Genomic DNA, 14,818 nt, shown 5'->3' with positions numbered 1-14,818 from the left:
AAAAATCAGTATTCAGATATTTTCTTCCCATTGGTGCAACCTCACTCACCCTTCTTCGATAGTGACATTGTGCATGATTACTGTATTAGCAATTTTTACTTTCTCTTTGACTGTGCAGGATGCCCCGATGATTGACCGCTCGATAGAAGTCTTCTCTGCCACTTTAGTCAAATTGCCAATCATACTGTCAGCACCAACCTGTGTGGAGAAAAAATACATAATGTTAAAGTGAAAATGTATGTCTGAGTTGCTATATAATCCCAGGTATTATAAAGGACGATATGTATACATTTACTGATTAGTTCCAGGCCCTTGCTTTCTCCCAGTGTTTTATGTTTTAAAACTGTTCGTCAGATGCAGCTTATGAGCAAACATTTTTGAGTGAAAAAAGCCCCCTCTCCCTTTAATGACAATATGAAATTCAGCTCCAACTTGTCACAGTCAATGGAATTCATTCATGACACATGGTACTGTGGTCAGAGCTGCTCCAGTCATGTCAGTATAGGGGCTTTTCACTTTAGCTTCTTTCGCATCAGCTTTTTGCAGATTGTAAACATAGTGCAATGCATTTTTTAACAAAGCAGTTTTCCAGACTTCTCCGCTCTCACTGAAAACATACCTTGCTGCAACTGTGTACAATTGTTTTGCATCTTTTCTTCGAAGGTAAATAATGAGGAAACAGAACGATCAAGTGCTGATTTTCCAAGGACCTGCCTGCAGCGTGGAGCCTAAATGTTCTGACTTTGGGTGAGGCTCCATACAGGGCCTGTACCGTACCCATACAAATGTCAATTTTTGAGTTTTATTTCCTGCTGATGCTTTACTTCATCATTCTTAGTTACTGCTGGCATTTAAATTTCAATGTACAAAGTGATGAGGATGAGTAGTCCTTTAGGGGTTCCGAACATGGGGCATGATTCAGATGATGAAGAAAAGGTCATAAGGAGCCAACAAATGCAGGTGCAATGACAAATGAGATGTTTGGTCTACACTCATCGCGATGCTGAGTTCTGCATATATTGGCCCCTTTCACACCTACTTGGTCACATCCAAGAGGACATCGGTCTTTGCCACCTCCACTTCATAAGAGGGACTGACACAGAGTTGTACCATCTGCCGCAAGATGACCTACAAACAACATATGGAACAGGGACGGCTCTTCCCATGGAAGGGAAAGTTATCATAGCGTGAAGCTTCTATACCGTTGCTTCTTAAAATTCACCACCTGGGACATCTGCCATATCGGACAGTATGCAGTGCACACCTGTGTGAAACAACTGCCAAATGCTGTGTTTTCAAGGGGTAACACCATCATTCCTGTGGAAAGGAGACATCAGCTGGACAGAATACACAGTTTTCACCAGGTGGCCATTAGTGGTCATTATCCAGGAAGCAGCCACAATATCTCCAATACATCAGTGCACAGTACCCAAACTAATAGAAGAACCAACACTAGGAAATGGTTCTCAGGAAAGCAGGGGTATGTATCAATGGCTGCTGACCCCACTGAGGGCTTACCCGCCTTCGGTGTGCCTTCTGCAGCAGAAGGAGCAGTGCAGTGTCTCGACTGCACCATTGCAAACAATTGGTGAACTTTTCTATCATCAAAATGTGCCCTTTAAGAGCCACTATTTTGGCAGATTTTCCACTCCCTAGCCAACTGGGTCAGCTTTCCATGTGCCAGTAGCCTATTCAAATTATGGAAAGGACTCTCATCAAAATATATGGCACAGTGCGCCATGAGCTCCCAGTGTAGACAAGCCTGCACCATGGGCCAGCTCAAGCCCATTTTTGATGGACATGGAAAACCCGGGCTTTAATGTGAGAGATGCAGACAGTATGAAATCACAAAAAGTACAGAAGCTGTAGTATAGAGACAAAGCAGGACCGAGAACTTAGCAGACAAAAATAGGTGAGGTTGGTTTAAGTGAAAGAGTGAGAGAGATGCAAAATACAGTCAGTGAAACAGTAAAATTGGGGGGAAGAATTTTTTCTGTATTTTTTAGAAATGTGCTTTTGGAGAAGAGTGAATAGTTTGTGCACTCGTGAAAATACTGATGATTATGGATGGCTCTTCCAAAAAAACGATCACACACACCAAGATTATTTACAACATTAATAAAAATGCTATTTCTGAATTACAGTCTTGAAAAGTAACAAGAAAATAATTTTAGGTGCGTTAAAATGTAACCGGCTATATTTTTTTCAAAATGTAGCAGCAAAGCTAATATCAACAATAGTAAAAACGACTTTTGCACTCCAATGCTTCTGATCCTTTCAAATTCTCTCAAATGTACTAACGACTTCATGGAAAAGTAAAAAATAGAACAGAGTTATAAATATTTAACCATTCTATAATCTAAGTGAACAGGAGGAATAGGGTTATAATAAAGCAGAAGGCTGTCTGAAGTGGTCTGCCCTTAATTACAACCTACTGTACTCTAGTGCATCCTCTATTGCCTAACTCTGACTGTGTGTGGGCTGACAGGTTACTTGCTACAGTCAATGTTTGTTTTGTCCAGCTGAGCAATGCTTCTGGTGTTAAGATACACAAAGCCCACCCAGGGTTTTGAAAAGCAGCCCATCCGCCCCTTCTTATGTGGGATTGATGTATCTAAGGACAGGAAGTTCCTGTTACAAATCTAGTTCCAAATATTTTCCTCATTTCTTTATCCAGAAAGTCCGCCCATAAAAGCATGCATTCAAAATAAAACTGAAAAAAAGATCACTTGCAACACAGAAAATGATTACAACAGAAATGTTTTATCCATCGTTATGTTATCACCACTTAAAGAGGAAGGCAAAATAACAGTAATTGCTTTAGAAAATCCTCAGTCATTTGCTATTAGTTTCTGGCTCAAGTACCATCACTCAGAGGGTTAGATAGACAAAACTGCCCTTATAGTGTTTCCTCTATTTATTGTGGCACAGCAATTGGATGCATTAAGACCCATAGACACAAACCTTTAATTCCTCACAGAAAGATTCTCAACCTACCTGCGTCAACAAGGTGAGGCCCACAAAGGAAGATGGGGAAAAATAAACAAAAAACAGTCATCTTAGAATGCTCTCTCTGACTTCTTATCACCCCATTACAGAGCAGCCCTGGCACAGTTCACTGACATTTCTCCAGGAGAGGAATAGTGCACTGTGTGTATAATCTAAAAGCACAAAAATATAATTAAAAATGGCAATAGAAAGAAAATAAATTTCAATCATATGCCCTTTAAGTTTCTTTACATTTCACAGACCAACAAAAATCAGAAATGATAAAACTATCTCACTTCAGGTCTCTATTCACAAAGTTGCCATTCAGATGATGTCAGCTATCGCATTCAAGTAGCTCCACAGGATGAAAGACAGATTGGAATCCTTTACATTTCTGGATTTTGATCAGGTGGGCTGTACCCTTGGCTAGTGTTCAGATTTCCAGATTCAAATGTCACCCAACCAGCATCCAATTGGAAAGGAATCTTGTGCCATGGAGCTGTAGCTGACATGATCAGTGAATATAGAGGCAAAAAATGGTGGCGGCCTGCCGAGGAGGGGAAATTATATTTAATTAAAAACACCTCCTTAAGATAAGAAACATTTGTAGAGGTAATTTTATGAAATCATGCTCCGGATGTGTAGTCTCATGTGCCAGGTGCACAAGTCGGGAATTTGACCAGAAATCACCATGATTTTTCATTCATTAGTTTTAAATGGATGGAAAATTATGGAAGAGTGTGTCCAAATTCCTGAGATCAAGGCTCTATGCTGTAAGCACCTACTTGCATTTTCAGGTGAGGGAATTATTCTGCATTGAAAAGCACCTAGCTTCAGATGTTTACTTTTGCTACTTATTATGAATCAAGTAGAGGTAAGTGTATGCTTGCTACAGTAGGAAGCCCACTGGTCAATGGATTCTGAATGACTTGAGTACAGTAGAACAGACTGTATTCAGTTAGAAGGCTCAAGATTCACTGACACATTATTTGTACTCACCATACATCTGTCAGTAATTTGTGCCGAAGTGTGTATTAGCGATTCATCTTGGGATAAAGCAGACAGGAGCTTAGGAACCTGGAAGATAAAAACCAAGAGAAGGCGATCCACCTTATGCTGCATTGTGTGGAAAAAAAATAAATCACTGAACCATCATCCGGTTTTCCACAAAGAATGAACACAGGATATTGTATGATTGTTTTTGCCTAGTGATACATTCGCTGCTCCTTCATTACAGACAGAAAAAGTTCATATTGGGGTATTATTCATCACCAGTGTCACAAATATGACTGACTTACAGTCAACATCAGTTAAAATAGTACTTTTAAGTTGAAGATTCAAATTCATTGCAACATTACTAAACTACGCTGATAAATTTCAGATGTGCAGCTTCCTCTTCACCAAAACAATTGCTTGCCAAAATATATCATGTGACCATGTCAGAAGAAGCTACCATATATATTCCAACACCAAAATCAAAATGATTTGCATGTGACCAAACAATATTCTTCACTTCTGTGCCTTTCTGTAATTCTACTTACATTTATATAGTATCTTTCACGACTTCACAGCTAATTAAATACTTTTGAAGCGCAGTCACTATAGTAAAGTAGGGAAAAGCAGCAGCCAATTTGTGCAAAGCAAGGTCCCACAAATAGCAATGAGATAAATGACCAAATAATCCGTTTTAGTGGTGATTGTTGATGGATAAATGTTGTCCAGGACACCGGGAGAACTCCCTTGCCCTTTTTCAAATAGTGCCATGAGATGTTTTATATCCACCCAAGAGGATAGACAGGACCTCGCTTTAATGTCTCATCCAAAAGATGCTATCTCCAACAATGCAGCACTGTCTCAGTACTGAACTGAAGAGTCGGCCTAGATTATTTTTTGCCCAAGTCTTTGGATTGGGTCTTGAACCCACAACCTTCTGACTCAGAGGCAAGAGCTACCACTGACCTAAGGTTGACTCTTATGGTGTATAGTCTTTACAGAACAGTGTAGAGTCCACAAAGAATAGCAGATGTTTAGGGGTAATTACAAAACAGCAATCTCAGCAAGGAGTTCAGATGATGTTATTAACCATAAATAGAGGGATTGAGATTGACTGTTGGATGCCCAGGATTAAATTACAACTAGCATTTAAATAGAGCCTTTACCACAGCAAAATGTCCCAAGGAACTTCACAGGCGAAATCAGACAAAAATGGATGCTGAGCCAAAGGAAGAGATATTAGAAGGGGTGAACGAAAGCTTGACTAAAGACATGGGTTTTAAGGAGGGTCTTAAGGAGGACAGGGAGGTGTAGAGTTATAGAAATGGAATTCCAGAATGTGGGGCCTAGACAACTCAAGGCATGGCCGCCAATGATGGAGAGAAGGGAGGGGAAATGCACAAAAGCCCAGTCAGAGGAATGGATTGTTCTGGGGGTAGATCTAGGGCTGGAGAAGGTAACAAAATTAGGGAGGGTCAAGGTTATGATGGATTTTAAACACAAGGATGAGAATTTTAAATTGGAGGCGTTGAGGAACTGGGAGCCAAAGTTGATCAGGAAGGACAGGAGTGATGAGTGAGCGCGACTTGGTTTGGGATAGGATATGGGCAGCAATGTCTTGAATGAGCTTACGTTGACAGAGCTTGGAGGATGAGAGGCTGGCCAGGAGGGCATTGGAATAGTGGAGTCTGGAGGTGACAAAGGCATGGATGAGAGTTTCAACAGCAGATGGGCTGAAGCAGGGGCAGAAACATTCAATGTTAGAGGTGGAAGTAGGTGGTCTTTGTAATGGAGACAATACAGGATCAGAAGCTCAGCTCAGGTTCAAATAGGATGCCAAGGTTGCAAACAGTCTGGTTCAACCTGAGATAGTGGCCAGGGAGAGGGATGGAATTGGTGGTAAGGGTAGAGAATTTGTTGAGAGGGCCAAAGACAATGGCTTTGGTCCTACCAATGTTTAACTGGATGAAATTGTGGCTCATCTAAAACTGGATGTCGGACAATTAGTTGGACAACACAGAGGTAATGGAGGGATCGAGAGAAGTAGTGAAGAGATAGAGCTTGGAATTGTCAGTTACATGTGAAAGTTAACCCCATGTCTTTGGATGATGTTGCCAAGGGGCAACATGTAGATGAGGAAGAGGAGGGGACCAGGATAGATTCTTGGGGAACTCTCGAGGTAACAGTGCAGGGACGGGTGGAGAAGCCATTGCTGCAGATGCTCTGGCTTCGATTGGGTAGGTACGAGTGGGACTAAGCAAGAGCAATACCATTGGGCTGAACAATGGAGAAGAGGCCTTGGAAGAGGATGGTGTGGTCAACAATGTCAAAGGCTGCAGAGAGGTCGAGGAGGGTAATGCACCACAGTCATAGAGGATGTCATTTGCGACCTTCATGAAGTCCATTTCAGTTCTGTGGGGTGGAGGAGACCTGATTTCAGAGTTTCAAACATGGAATTGCAGGAAAGATGGCCACGAGTTTGGGAGATGTAAACACGTTCATGAACTTTGGAGAGGAAAGTGAGATTGGAGAGGGGGTGGTAATTTGTAAGGCAAGAGCAGTTGAGGGTGGGTTTTCTGAGCAGGGGCAGGGGAAGTAATGACTGCAATTTTGAAAAGGAGGGGGACATTAACCAAGGAGAAGACACTATTTACAATGGGACCATGTATGGAAGCTGGTTGGTCAGCAGTTTAGTGGGAATTGATACAAGGGAGCAGGAGCTGGGACTCATGGACAAGATGAGCTCAGAGAGGGCATAAGGGGAGATAGAAGAGAGACCAGAGAATGACGTGGGATCAGGGCTGTAGCAGGGGGACCCCTGGGGAGAGGTTCGGCTTGGTGAGCAAGGGTATAGAGGGGATGTAGCAGAGGCAGTTGAATGGATGGTCTCAATCTTAGTGACAAAGGAGTCCATGAGCTTCTCGCACTTATTGTTGGAGGTGAGGGTGGAGGGGGCACGGGAGAGGGGTTTAAGGATACTATAGGCAGTGGAGAAAAGAACTATGGGGTCATCTTTGCTGTTCTGAATGATCCTGGAGTAGTGGGCTGTTTTGGGAGAGGAGAGTGAGACCATATATCATTTGATAGTCCAGTCAGATCTGGTGATGGATATCTAAATCAGTTTAAAATTACACCTTAAATCATACCCAGGTATATATTAATTATAAATTACAGGGTGGAGTTTATTATGTCTGATCTGACCTCACTTTGTCTTTTTTGCTTTGGTGACTTCTTGCAATTGAGATGCTGAAGGATAAGCAATTGTGACAAAATCATTGCTAATTTATCAACTGTTACTCCAGTTGATTATAAAGAAACAATGCAGTTGTTTATCAATAAATAATGTAATTAATGTATGGTTTATTGTTTAGTAATTTACTGTCAGTACCAGTCATGATACCCTAAACTTCTAAATCACACACCATTATTAACTCTTTATTGATATCAGATTTGCTTTACAATGTGCAGCAATCACTGTATAATAATAATGAAAGTAAAAAATATTAACTTAGAAACATAAGACTATTAAGTAAAGAATAACAAATTCTTGGCAGTTTCCCACTCTGGGTTCATGATGGCATCAAAAAATTTAACTGAATTGCTATTATAGCTCATTGTTAGCTGCCTGTTATCCCATTATATCCTTCCTTAGGTAAATACTTGCCTTAGAGCCAGTGCAACGAAGGTTCACTAGATTGATTCCTGGGATGAGAGGGTTGTCCTATGAGGAGAGATTAAGTAGAATGGGCCTATACTCTCTGGAAGTTAGAAGAATGAGTGGTGATCTCATTGAAACATATAAGATTCTAAGCGGGCTTGACAGAGTAGATGCTAAGAGGATGTTTCCCCTGGCTGGAGAGTCTAGAACTAGGGCACACAGTCTCAGGATAAGGGGTTAGACATTTAGGACTGAGATGAGGAGGAATTTCTTCACTCAGAGGGTCGTGAATATTTGGAATTCTCTATCCCAGAGTCCTGTGGATGCTGAGTCATTGAGTATATTCAAGACTGAGATTAATAGATTTTTGGACTCTAACGGAATTCAGGGATTTGGGGATATGGTAGGAAAGTGGAGTTGAGGTCGAAAATCAGCCAGGATCTTATTGAATGGCGGAGCAGGCTTGAGGGGTCGTATGGCCTACGCCTGCTCCCATTTCTTATGTTCTTATGTTCATTGTTCATTAGTCTTGGTTGGGGGGGGGGGGGGGGGAGGGAAAAATCGCACTTGCTTTTGTTTATATGAAGGAAAAGTATGTGTTGGGAAAAACTGGAAAGAAAAAGGGAAGTATTAAGTAAACTAAAAAGAAAAATACCTTTAAAACAGGTCAAACAATCCTCCAGTGCAGAGTGCTAGATACATCTATGCATTATGTTTCAAACAAAAAGTTAATAAGCAGCTAGCTGTACTTATAGAATGTGTTCATTTGTAAACACTAATTTCTCTGCAATAATGTTATTCAGACAGTACAAAGACATTCTTATTGCAGTTGGTTGTCCCCATCACAAATGCAATACATGTCAACAACTCCATTTTGACTAGAGACTTATTTTCCTTTGCTATAGTCACATCTTTCCACTCACTCAAATGGTTTCTCCAACCTTCCAAGAATAAAAGAGGATAGGTGCGATTATTGGTTCAGCAAACATTTTCAAAACAATAGTTTTCCTCTTCCATTGTTTAAAACTGAAGTTTTGTGTGACTGCTTTTTAAGGAGCAGATGATCAGTTATACCTAATACAAACATATTTCTTACTTGAAGATTTAAATCAAGATTTGTACCCTATGTTCTGCAGTGAAGTACGGCTCATAAAAAATGCTTCAACTAAGTTCTTTGCTTGAACTTTGCACCCGACCTACTGAAAGTACAAATAAATAACACTCACATTTATATAGTGCTTTTCATGTCGAAATGCCTCAAATCCTTTCATACAATGAATTGCTTTATACACAACAAATTATTTCAAACCACACTGCTATCGTAAGCAAGATAGGTTTACCACAGTTCAGGCAAAAGTTAATTTGCTTGTTTATTTAAATTAAAACTGGATAACATTTTTGCCCCATCCAATTCACGTGTCTATTGAAAATGAATAGTAATCATTTTGATCCCTATCTAACCAGTATTTGATATAGAGAGCAGCAGAATTTAATTTTCAAGCAGCTTTAAAAATAAATATATATAGTTTACCATTTGTTAGTAAGTGGTGGTGTCAAAGAAGGGGCAGGAACCAGCCCATTACCATCAAGGCAGCCCTGTACTTTGAAAAATGTAGCAGTATGGTTATACTGGGTAGCCGTATCACTCTCTTGTTGCTAGTAAGTAGGAAAGAAGATGAAATAGGTGGCAATGCTGACCGATGCATCAGTCAGTTGTTTTATAAATCTGTGAGCAGCACATTGGCTGATAGAAGCTGAGCTAAAATGGTTGTGTGCACATGTAATCTTCACTGGCAGTGCCAGCCCTATGGTGCAGGTTGGCTGCAGGTGTCCTTGCAGCAGATGGCATGGCCAAACATTGTCTTCCTGCCGACCAGAAGCCTATGGAAGCCAATTCCCCATGGTCATTGTGAGGTAGGTGTATCTGGACCTTCAGATATGGATTGGTGGTCTTCTGATTAACATGTCATGCCTTACACCATCTTGTACCATGTAAATCATGAAATATTATGATTGGGTTGTTCTCTGAACATCCCCAGCATTAAGATAACAGTGACTTGCTAGATGCAGTGGCTTCTCCTCATCTGTGCCCTGTAAATCACCATTGCTATCTTGTCAAGCTCTCTTCACCTGCATCCTCTAAGATGTCTGTACCTGTGCTGGTGATTGCAAAAGTTGGAGAGAGGAATGAAGAGTGTTGTCTTGTCCTGGCCTACTGGCAGTGCTAGCAGGCTGCTGTTCTGGGCCTACAATGACAGAGTAATGGCTAATGTTACATTGCTGTCTACAAGTGACACCTTTCAATGAAGCTTGGATTACAGGATATTAACTCTGTATGCAGCTTATATGGTTGTGTGCGAGAGTGAGTAAGAAGGTGGCAAGAGATAAGAACTGGATGGTACTGACACCATAGCTTCTGGAAAGCTTGCAGTTTTAGCTTCTCTTACCTCCCCCCACCCCCACCTTCCCCCACTACGCTCATAGGCAAGGTTATCCAAGGCGGCTTCTAATTTATAAACTCTCTTCCTGTTCAAAATGTTCCTGTGTATTATTTGCCATCTTGTCATGCAAGCAGTGAAGTAGTCTTGACATGTTGTAAGTCAAAGGACCGCGAGTACAGTGATAGACACATACCAAAGCTGCTGTCCATCTTGAGTGTCATTAAGTGGCATGCATCACGCAACTGGGTTGTGCTACAGTACTTTTATGTTTGAAGTCCTTTGAAGGTGTGAGTATTCCAAGTTTTCTGCTGTAAAAAACAGCTATAATGTGTGCCCTATGCATATGTATGGATATCAATAAAATAACTGGAAGGTTATGTGAGGGCTTGACATGAGATAGCAATAAACATGCACCAGGTTGCTCGGCAGTATTCTGGCATGCATATGTAGCCAATGTATATGGCAAATAGAACTTAGTCTTATCTTAGCAGCTTCCTTAAAGTGTGCCATCTTCTTCCCAGTCTGTTCCCAGGCTTTATGGGTTAGTTTAGCCACCACCTTCTGCTAGACATGCTGTCCTGCTCTCCTCTGGGAAGGGCACACTGGAGCAGCACAGGGTGACCCTCAACGCACCCTCATGCAGAAGCACCTCCACTTCACCAGCCATCAAACATAGAAAAGATAGAAATTACAGCAAAGAGAAAGCCATTCAGCCCATTGTGGCTGTGCTAGCTTCTCATTAGAGTGTAATCCCTTTCAAGAATGTATTCAATTCTCTTTTAAATATGCTGTCCCAACAGTGACAAGTGGTAAAGTATTCTATATTTTAATAATACTCCATGGCAAAAAATTCTTTCTCACTTGATCCTTTGTTTTTCTAGTATTAATCTTGAATCTAACGCTCTTTTGTTATTGATTCACAAACCAGTGGAAAAAATATTATTTACTCTCTAAACTTTTCATAATTTTCAAAACCTCTATTAGATCCCTCGTTAACTTATCTGTTCCAGTGGAAAAACAATATCTGTAACCGCAACTTCTCATTCCTGGTGGCATTTTGAGTGAATCGTCTCTGTATCCTTTCCATGGCTCTAATTTCCTTCCTATGGTGGAGTGCTCAGAAGTACATGCAATACTCCAACCTTTGCCTAGTCAACATCTTGTACAAATTCAACATCACTTCCTTATTTTTTTATGTTCAGTGCCCAGTATCTCATTTGGCCTTTTATGGCTTTTTCTACTTACATCTTTAAAGGCTACATAATTCCACCCCTAGATCTCTCTGTTCCTCTACTCTGTTAAAAAAATCATATACCATTTAGGAGTTCATTTCCTTTCACCGTTCTTTTAAAAAAAATACTATTTTACATTTTTCTGCATTGAACGCCATTTGCCTAATCTGAGATTCTAGATCCTCCTGCCATTTCCTGTATTCCTCCTAAGTTTGTCATGTCAAGAACTTGATATCATCAGCAAACTTTAATTCCATTCCTCTGTGTCAATGTCCAAATCATTTAGATAAAATGGGAAAAAAAAGTTGTAAGCACAGACCACTGCTTATATCTGGCCAAACCAAACCATCCATTTCCCCTTATACTTTGCTTTCTGCCTCCTCGCCATCTCTCCATCCATGCAGTTACATTCCTTTTAATATCATAAGTCCCGTAATCATTATCTTATGTAACACCTTATCAACCACATTATGAAAATCCATATATAAACAGCCACTAGGTATTTCCAAACACTTCATGCTGCAAACAACTTTAAAATGCTCTAATATGCCCTTGAAATATTTACAGCCTTTTAAAGGTTAAACCAATTTTTTTGCCTCAAATGCAGCCAGAAAGAACAAACTTTCATTTATATGGGGCATTTCACAACCTCAAGCGCTTCACAGCCAATTACTGCACCCGAAACACAGCACCCGATTTACACACAGTAAGTCCCAGATAATCTGTTTTAATGATGTTGGTTGAATGATAAATATTGGCTAAGACACCGGGAGAACTCTCCTGCTCTTCTTTGAATAGTGCCTTGGAAACTTTTATGTCCACCTGAGAAAGCAGATGGGGTCTCAGTTTAACGTTTCATACGAAAGATGGCACCTCCAACAGCGCAGCACTGCCTCAGTACTGAAATGAAATGTCAACCTAAATTAGGTGCTCAAGTTCTGGAGTGTGGCCTGAACCCACGACCTACTGACTCAGAGGCGAGAGTGTTACCGTTGAGCCAAAGCTGACACCTAACTGGCTGCGTCTCTTTATATGTTGCCATAATCTTGTGTCAGAAGTTGTTTAAGAACTGCTGATGCATAAAAATCCTCCCTCCCCCACACCATCTGGATGAGCTCTCAGCGTCAGGCCCAATATAGGCTGGGACCTCACTTACATTATTACATGTTAGCTGATATTGTTAATGATTCCCTCTCTTCAGGTACTGTCCCCCTCCTCTTCAAATGTGCTGTTATTACCTCCCCCCCAACCCCTCAAAAAACCCAACGATGACCCCTCTATCCTTGCAAACTACCACCCCATCTCCAACCTATCTTTTCTCTCCAAGGTCCTTGAACGTGCTGTCGCCTCCCAAATCCGTAACCATCTTTTACGCAACTCCATGTTTCAACCTTTCCAATCAGGTTTCCGGCCCTGCCACAGCACTGAAACAGCCCATGTGAAAAGCACAAATGACATCCTATGTATCCATGACCATGGTAAACTATCCCGCCTCATCCTTCTCGACCTGTCTGCAGTCTTTGACACGGTTGACCACACCATCCTCCTCCAACGCCTCACCTCCGTCGTCCAGCTGGGTGGGAACTGCCCTCGCCTGGTTCCATTCCTATCTATCCAGTCGCAGCCAAAGAATCACCTGCAGTGGCTTCTCTTCCTCTTCCAGCACCATTACCTCTGTAGTCCCCCCAGAGTCTATCCTCAGCCCCCTCCTATTTCTCATCCACATGCAGCCCCTCGGCGACATCATCCGAAAACACATAAGGTTCCACATGTACGCTGACGACACCCAGCTCTAACTCACCACCACCTCTCCCAATCCCTCCACAGCCTACGATTGGTCATGCTGCTTGTCCGACATCCAGTATCGAATGAGCAGAAATTTCCTACAATTAAATATTGGGAAGACCCAAGCCAATGTCTTCGGTCCCCGCCACAAACTCCGTTCCCTAGCCACCGACTCCATCCCTCTCCCTGGCCACTGTCTGAGGCTGAACAAAACCGTTTGCAACCTTGGTGACCTATTTGATCCTGAGATGAGCTTCCGACCACATATCCGCTTCATCACCAAGGCCGCCTACTTTCACCTCCCTAATATCTCCAGTCTCCGCCCCAGCTCATCTGCTGCTGAAGCCCTCATCCATTCTTTTGTTACCTCCAGACTTGACTATTCCAATGCTCTCCTGGCCGGCCTCTCATCTTCCATCCTCCATAAACTTGAGCTCATCCAAAGCTCTGCTACCCTTGTACCAACTCGACCCATTCACCCATCGTCCCTGTGTTCGCTGACCTACGTTGGCTTCTGGTCCGGCAACGCCTCAATTTTACAATTCTCATCTTTGCTTTCAAATCCCTCCACGGCCTCACCCCTCCCTATCTCTGTAACCTCCTCCAGCCTTACAACCCTCAGAGATTGCTGCGCTCCACCATTCTGGTCACTTTCGCATCCCCGATTTCAATCGCTCCACCATTGGCGGCTGTGCCTTCAGAAGCTTGGGCCCTAAGCTCTGGAATTCCCTCCCTAAACCTGTCCGCCTCTCTACCTCTCTCTCCTCCTTTAAGATGCTCCTTAAAACCTACCTCTTTGAGCAAGCTTTTGGTCACCTGTCCTAATATCTCCTTATGTGGTTCGGCGTCAAAGTTTGATTGATAATGCTCCTGTGAAGCGCCTTAGGACATTTTACTATGGTAAAGGTGCTATATAAATGCAAGTTTTTGTTGTTGTAGTAATTAAGCTACGTTCTAGGGGCAACCCTCTTCCAATCAGGCAGGTGCAAATCCCACTACACTTGCTCTTGTTGGGACTAGGAATTGACCTAAAAATTGGTGCTACTGTGTCTGGCAGTATAATGGGCCTGAATCAGTATATACAGTTTAAATTCCAAAATCAAAGAAGTACATTGGTTATGGCTGTACCTCTTCGAAGTAAATTTTACTTCCCCACACTGCCAAGTTTAGATATTCTTGTCATCCAAATTCAAGGTTAAACATGAATTATTTTCAATATTTCACCCCCCAAAAAATAACAATGATCAGCAATAAGCAGCAACATCAGTTAGTCAGAATTAATTTTTAACTAATCGATTTTTATCCTCATCATGAAAAGCCCTCTTTAAATGGGCTGCCAGTGGAGAGATAGCCACTTTAAGTAAAAATAGAAACTGCACTAGTAAGATACTCCTCTTACCTGTCGATTAGCTTCAATATATGAAGCTAGAGTATTTACACGATAGCATATCCCTTCCTTCATAATATGAACATAGCAACGAAGTTTGGATCCGTGATATGGATCACTCATATCTCCATGATGATCATTCCAAAAGGATTTTTCTCTGGCTAAATTCAGTAGATCATCCTCTTTTGCATAACTGAATATATCTTAAAAAAAACACACAAACAAACCGTTAGCACAATGGATGCTGAGCAAAATGACTGCAAATAAGTAAAGAGGTAACAATTTGATCAAGAGGTCCTGCAATGACGAGGATTCACAATACCAGTGATTATTC

At 41.6% G+C, this 14,818-nt stretch overlaps 1 protein-coding gene across 5 annotated transcripts in view; it reads right to left on the bottom strand.

The window, feature by feature from the left end:
* The window catches only part of eif2b3 (eukaryotic translation initiation factor 2B, subunit 3 gamma), a 135,471-nt gene that overhangs the window by 22,360 nt on the left and 98,293 nt on the right, over window positions 1-14,818 (bottom strand). For 4 of the 5 annotated variants that reach the window (XM_067990090.1, XM_067990089.1, XM_067990088.1 and 1 more), the window contains 3 exons: window positions 14,497-14,687; window positions 3,988-4,065; window positions 50-198 (listed from right to left, as the gene is read on the bottom strand). In XM_067990090.1, the coding sequence (XP_067846191.1) occupies window positions 50-198; window positions 3,988-4,065; window positions 14,497-14,687 (418 nt within the window). Of the gene's footprint in view, window positions 1-49; window positions 199-2,997; window positions 3,162-3,987; window positions 4,066-14,496; window positions 14,688-14,818 lie in introns of those variants that run through there. The other variant, XR_010963847.1, reaches the window with a different exon arrangement.

Source organism: Heptranchias perlo, chromosome 9 (genome assembly GCF_035084215.1).
Source record: "Heptranchias perlo isolate sHepPer1 chromosome 9, sHepPer1.hap1, whole genome shotgun sequence".
Lineage (NCBI taxonomy): Eukaryota > Metazoa > Chordata > Chondrichthyes > Hexanchiformes > Hexanchidae > Heptranchias > Heptranchias perlo.
This window is presented reverse-complemented; position numbering and strand designations above follow the sequence as displayed.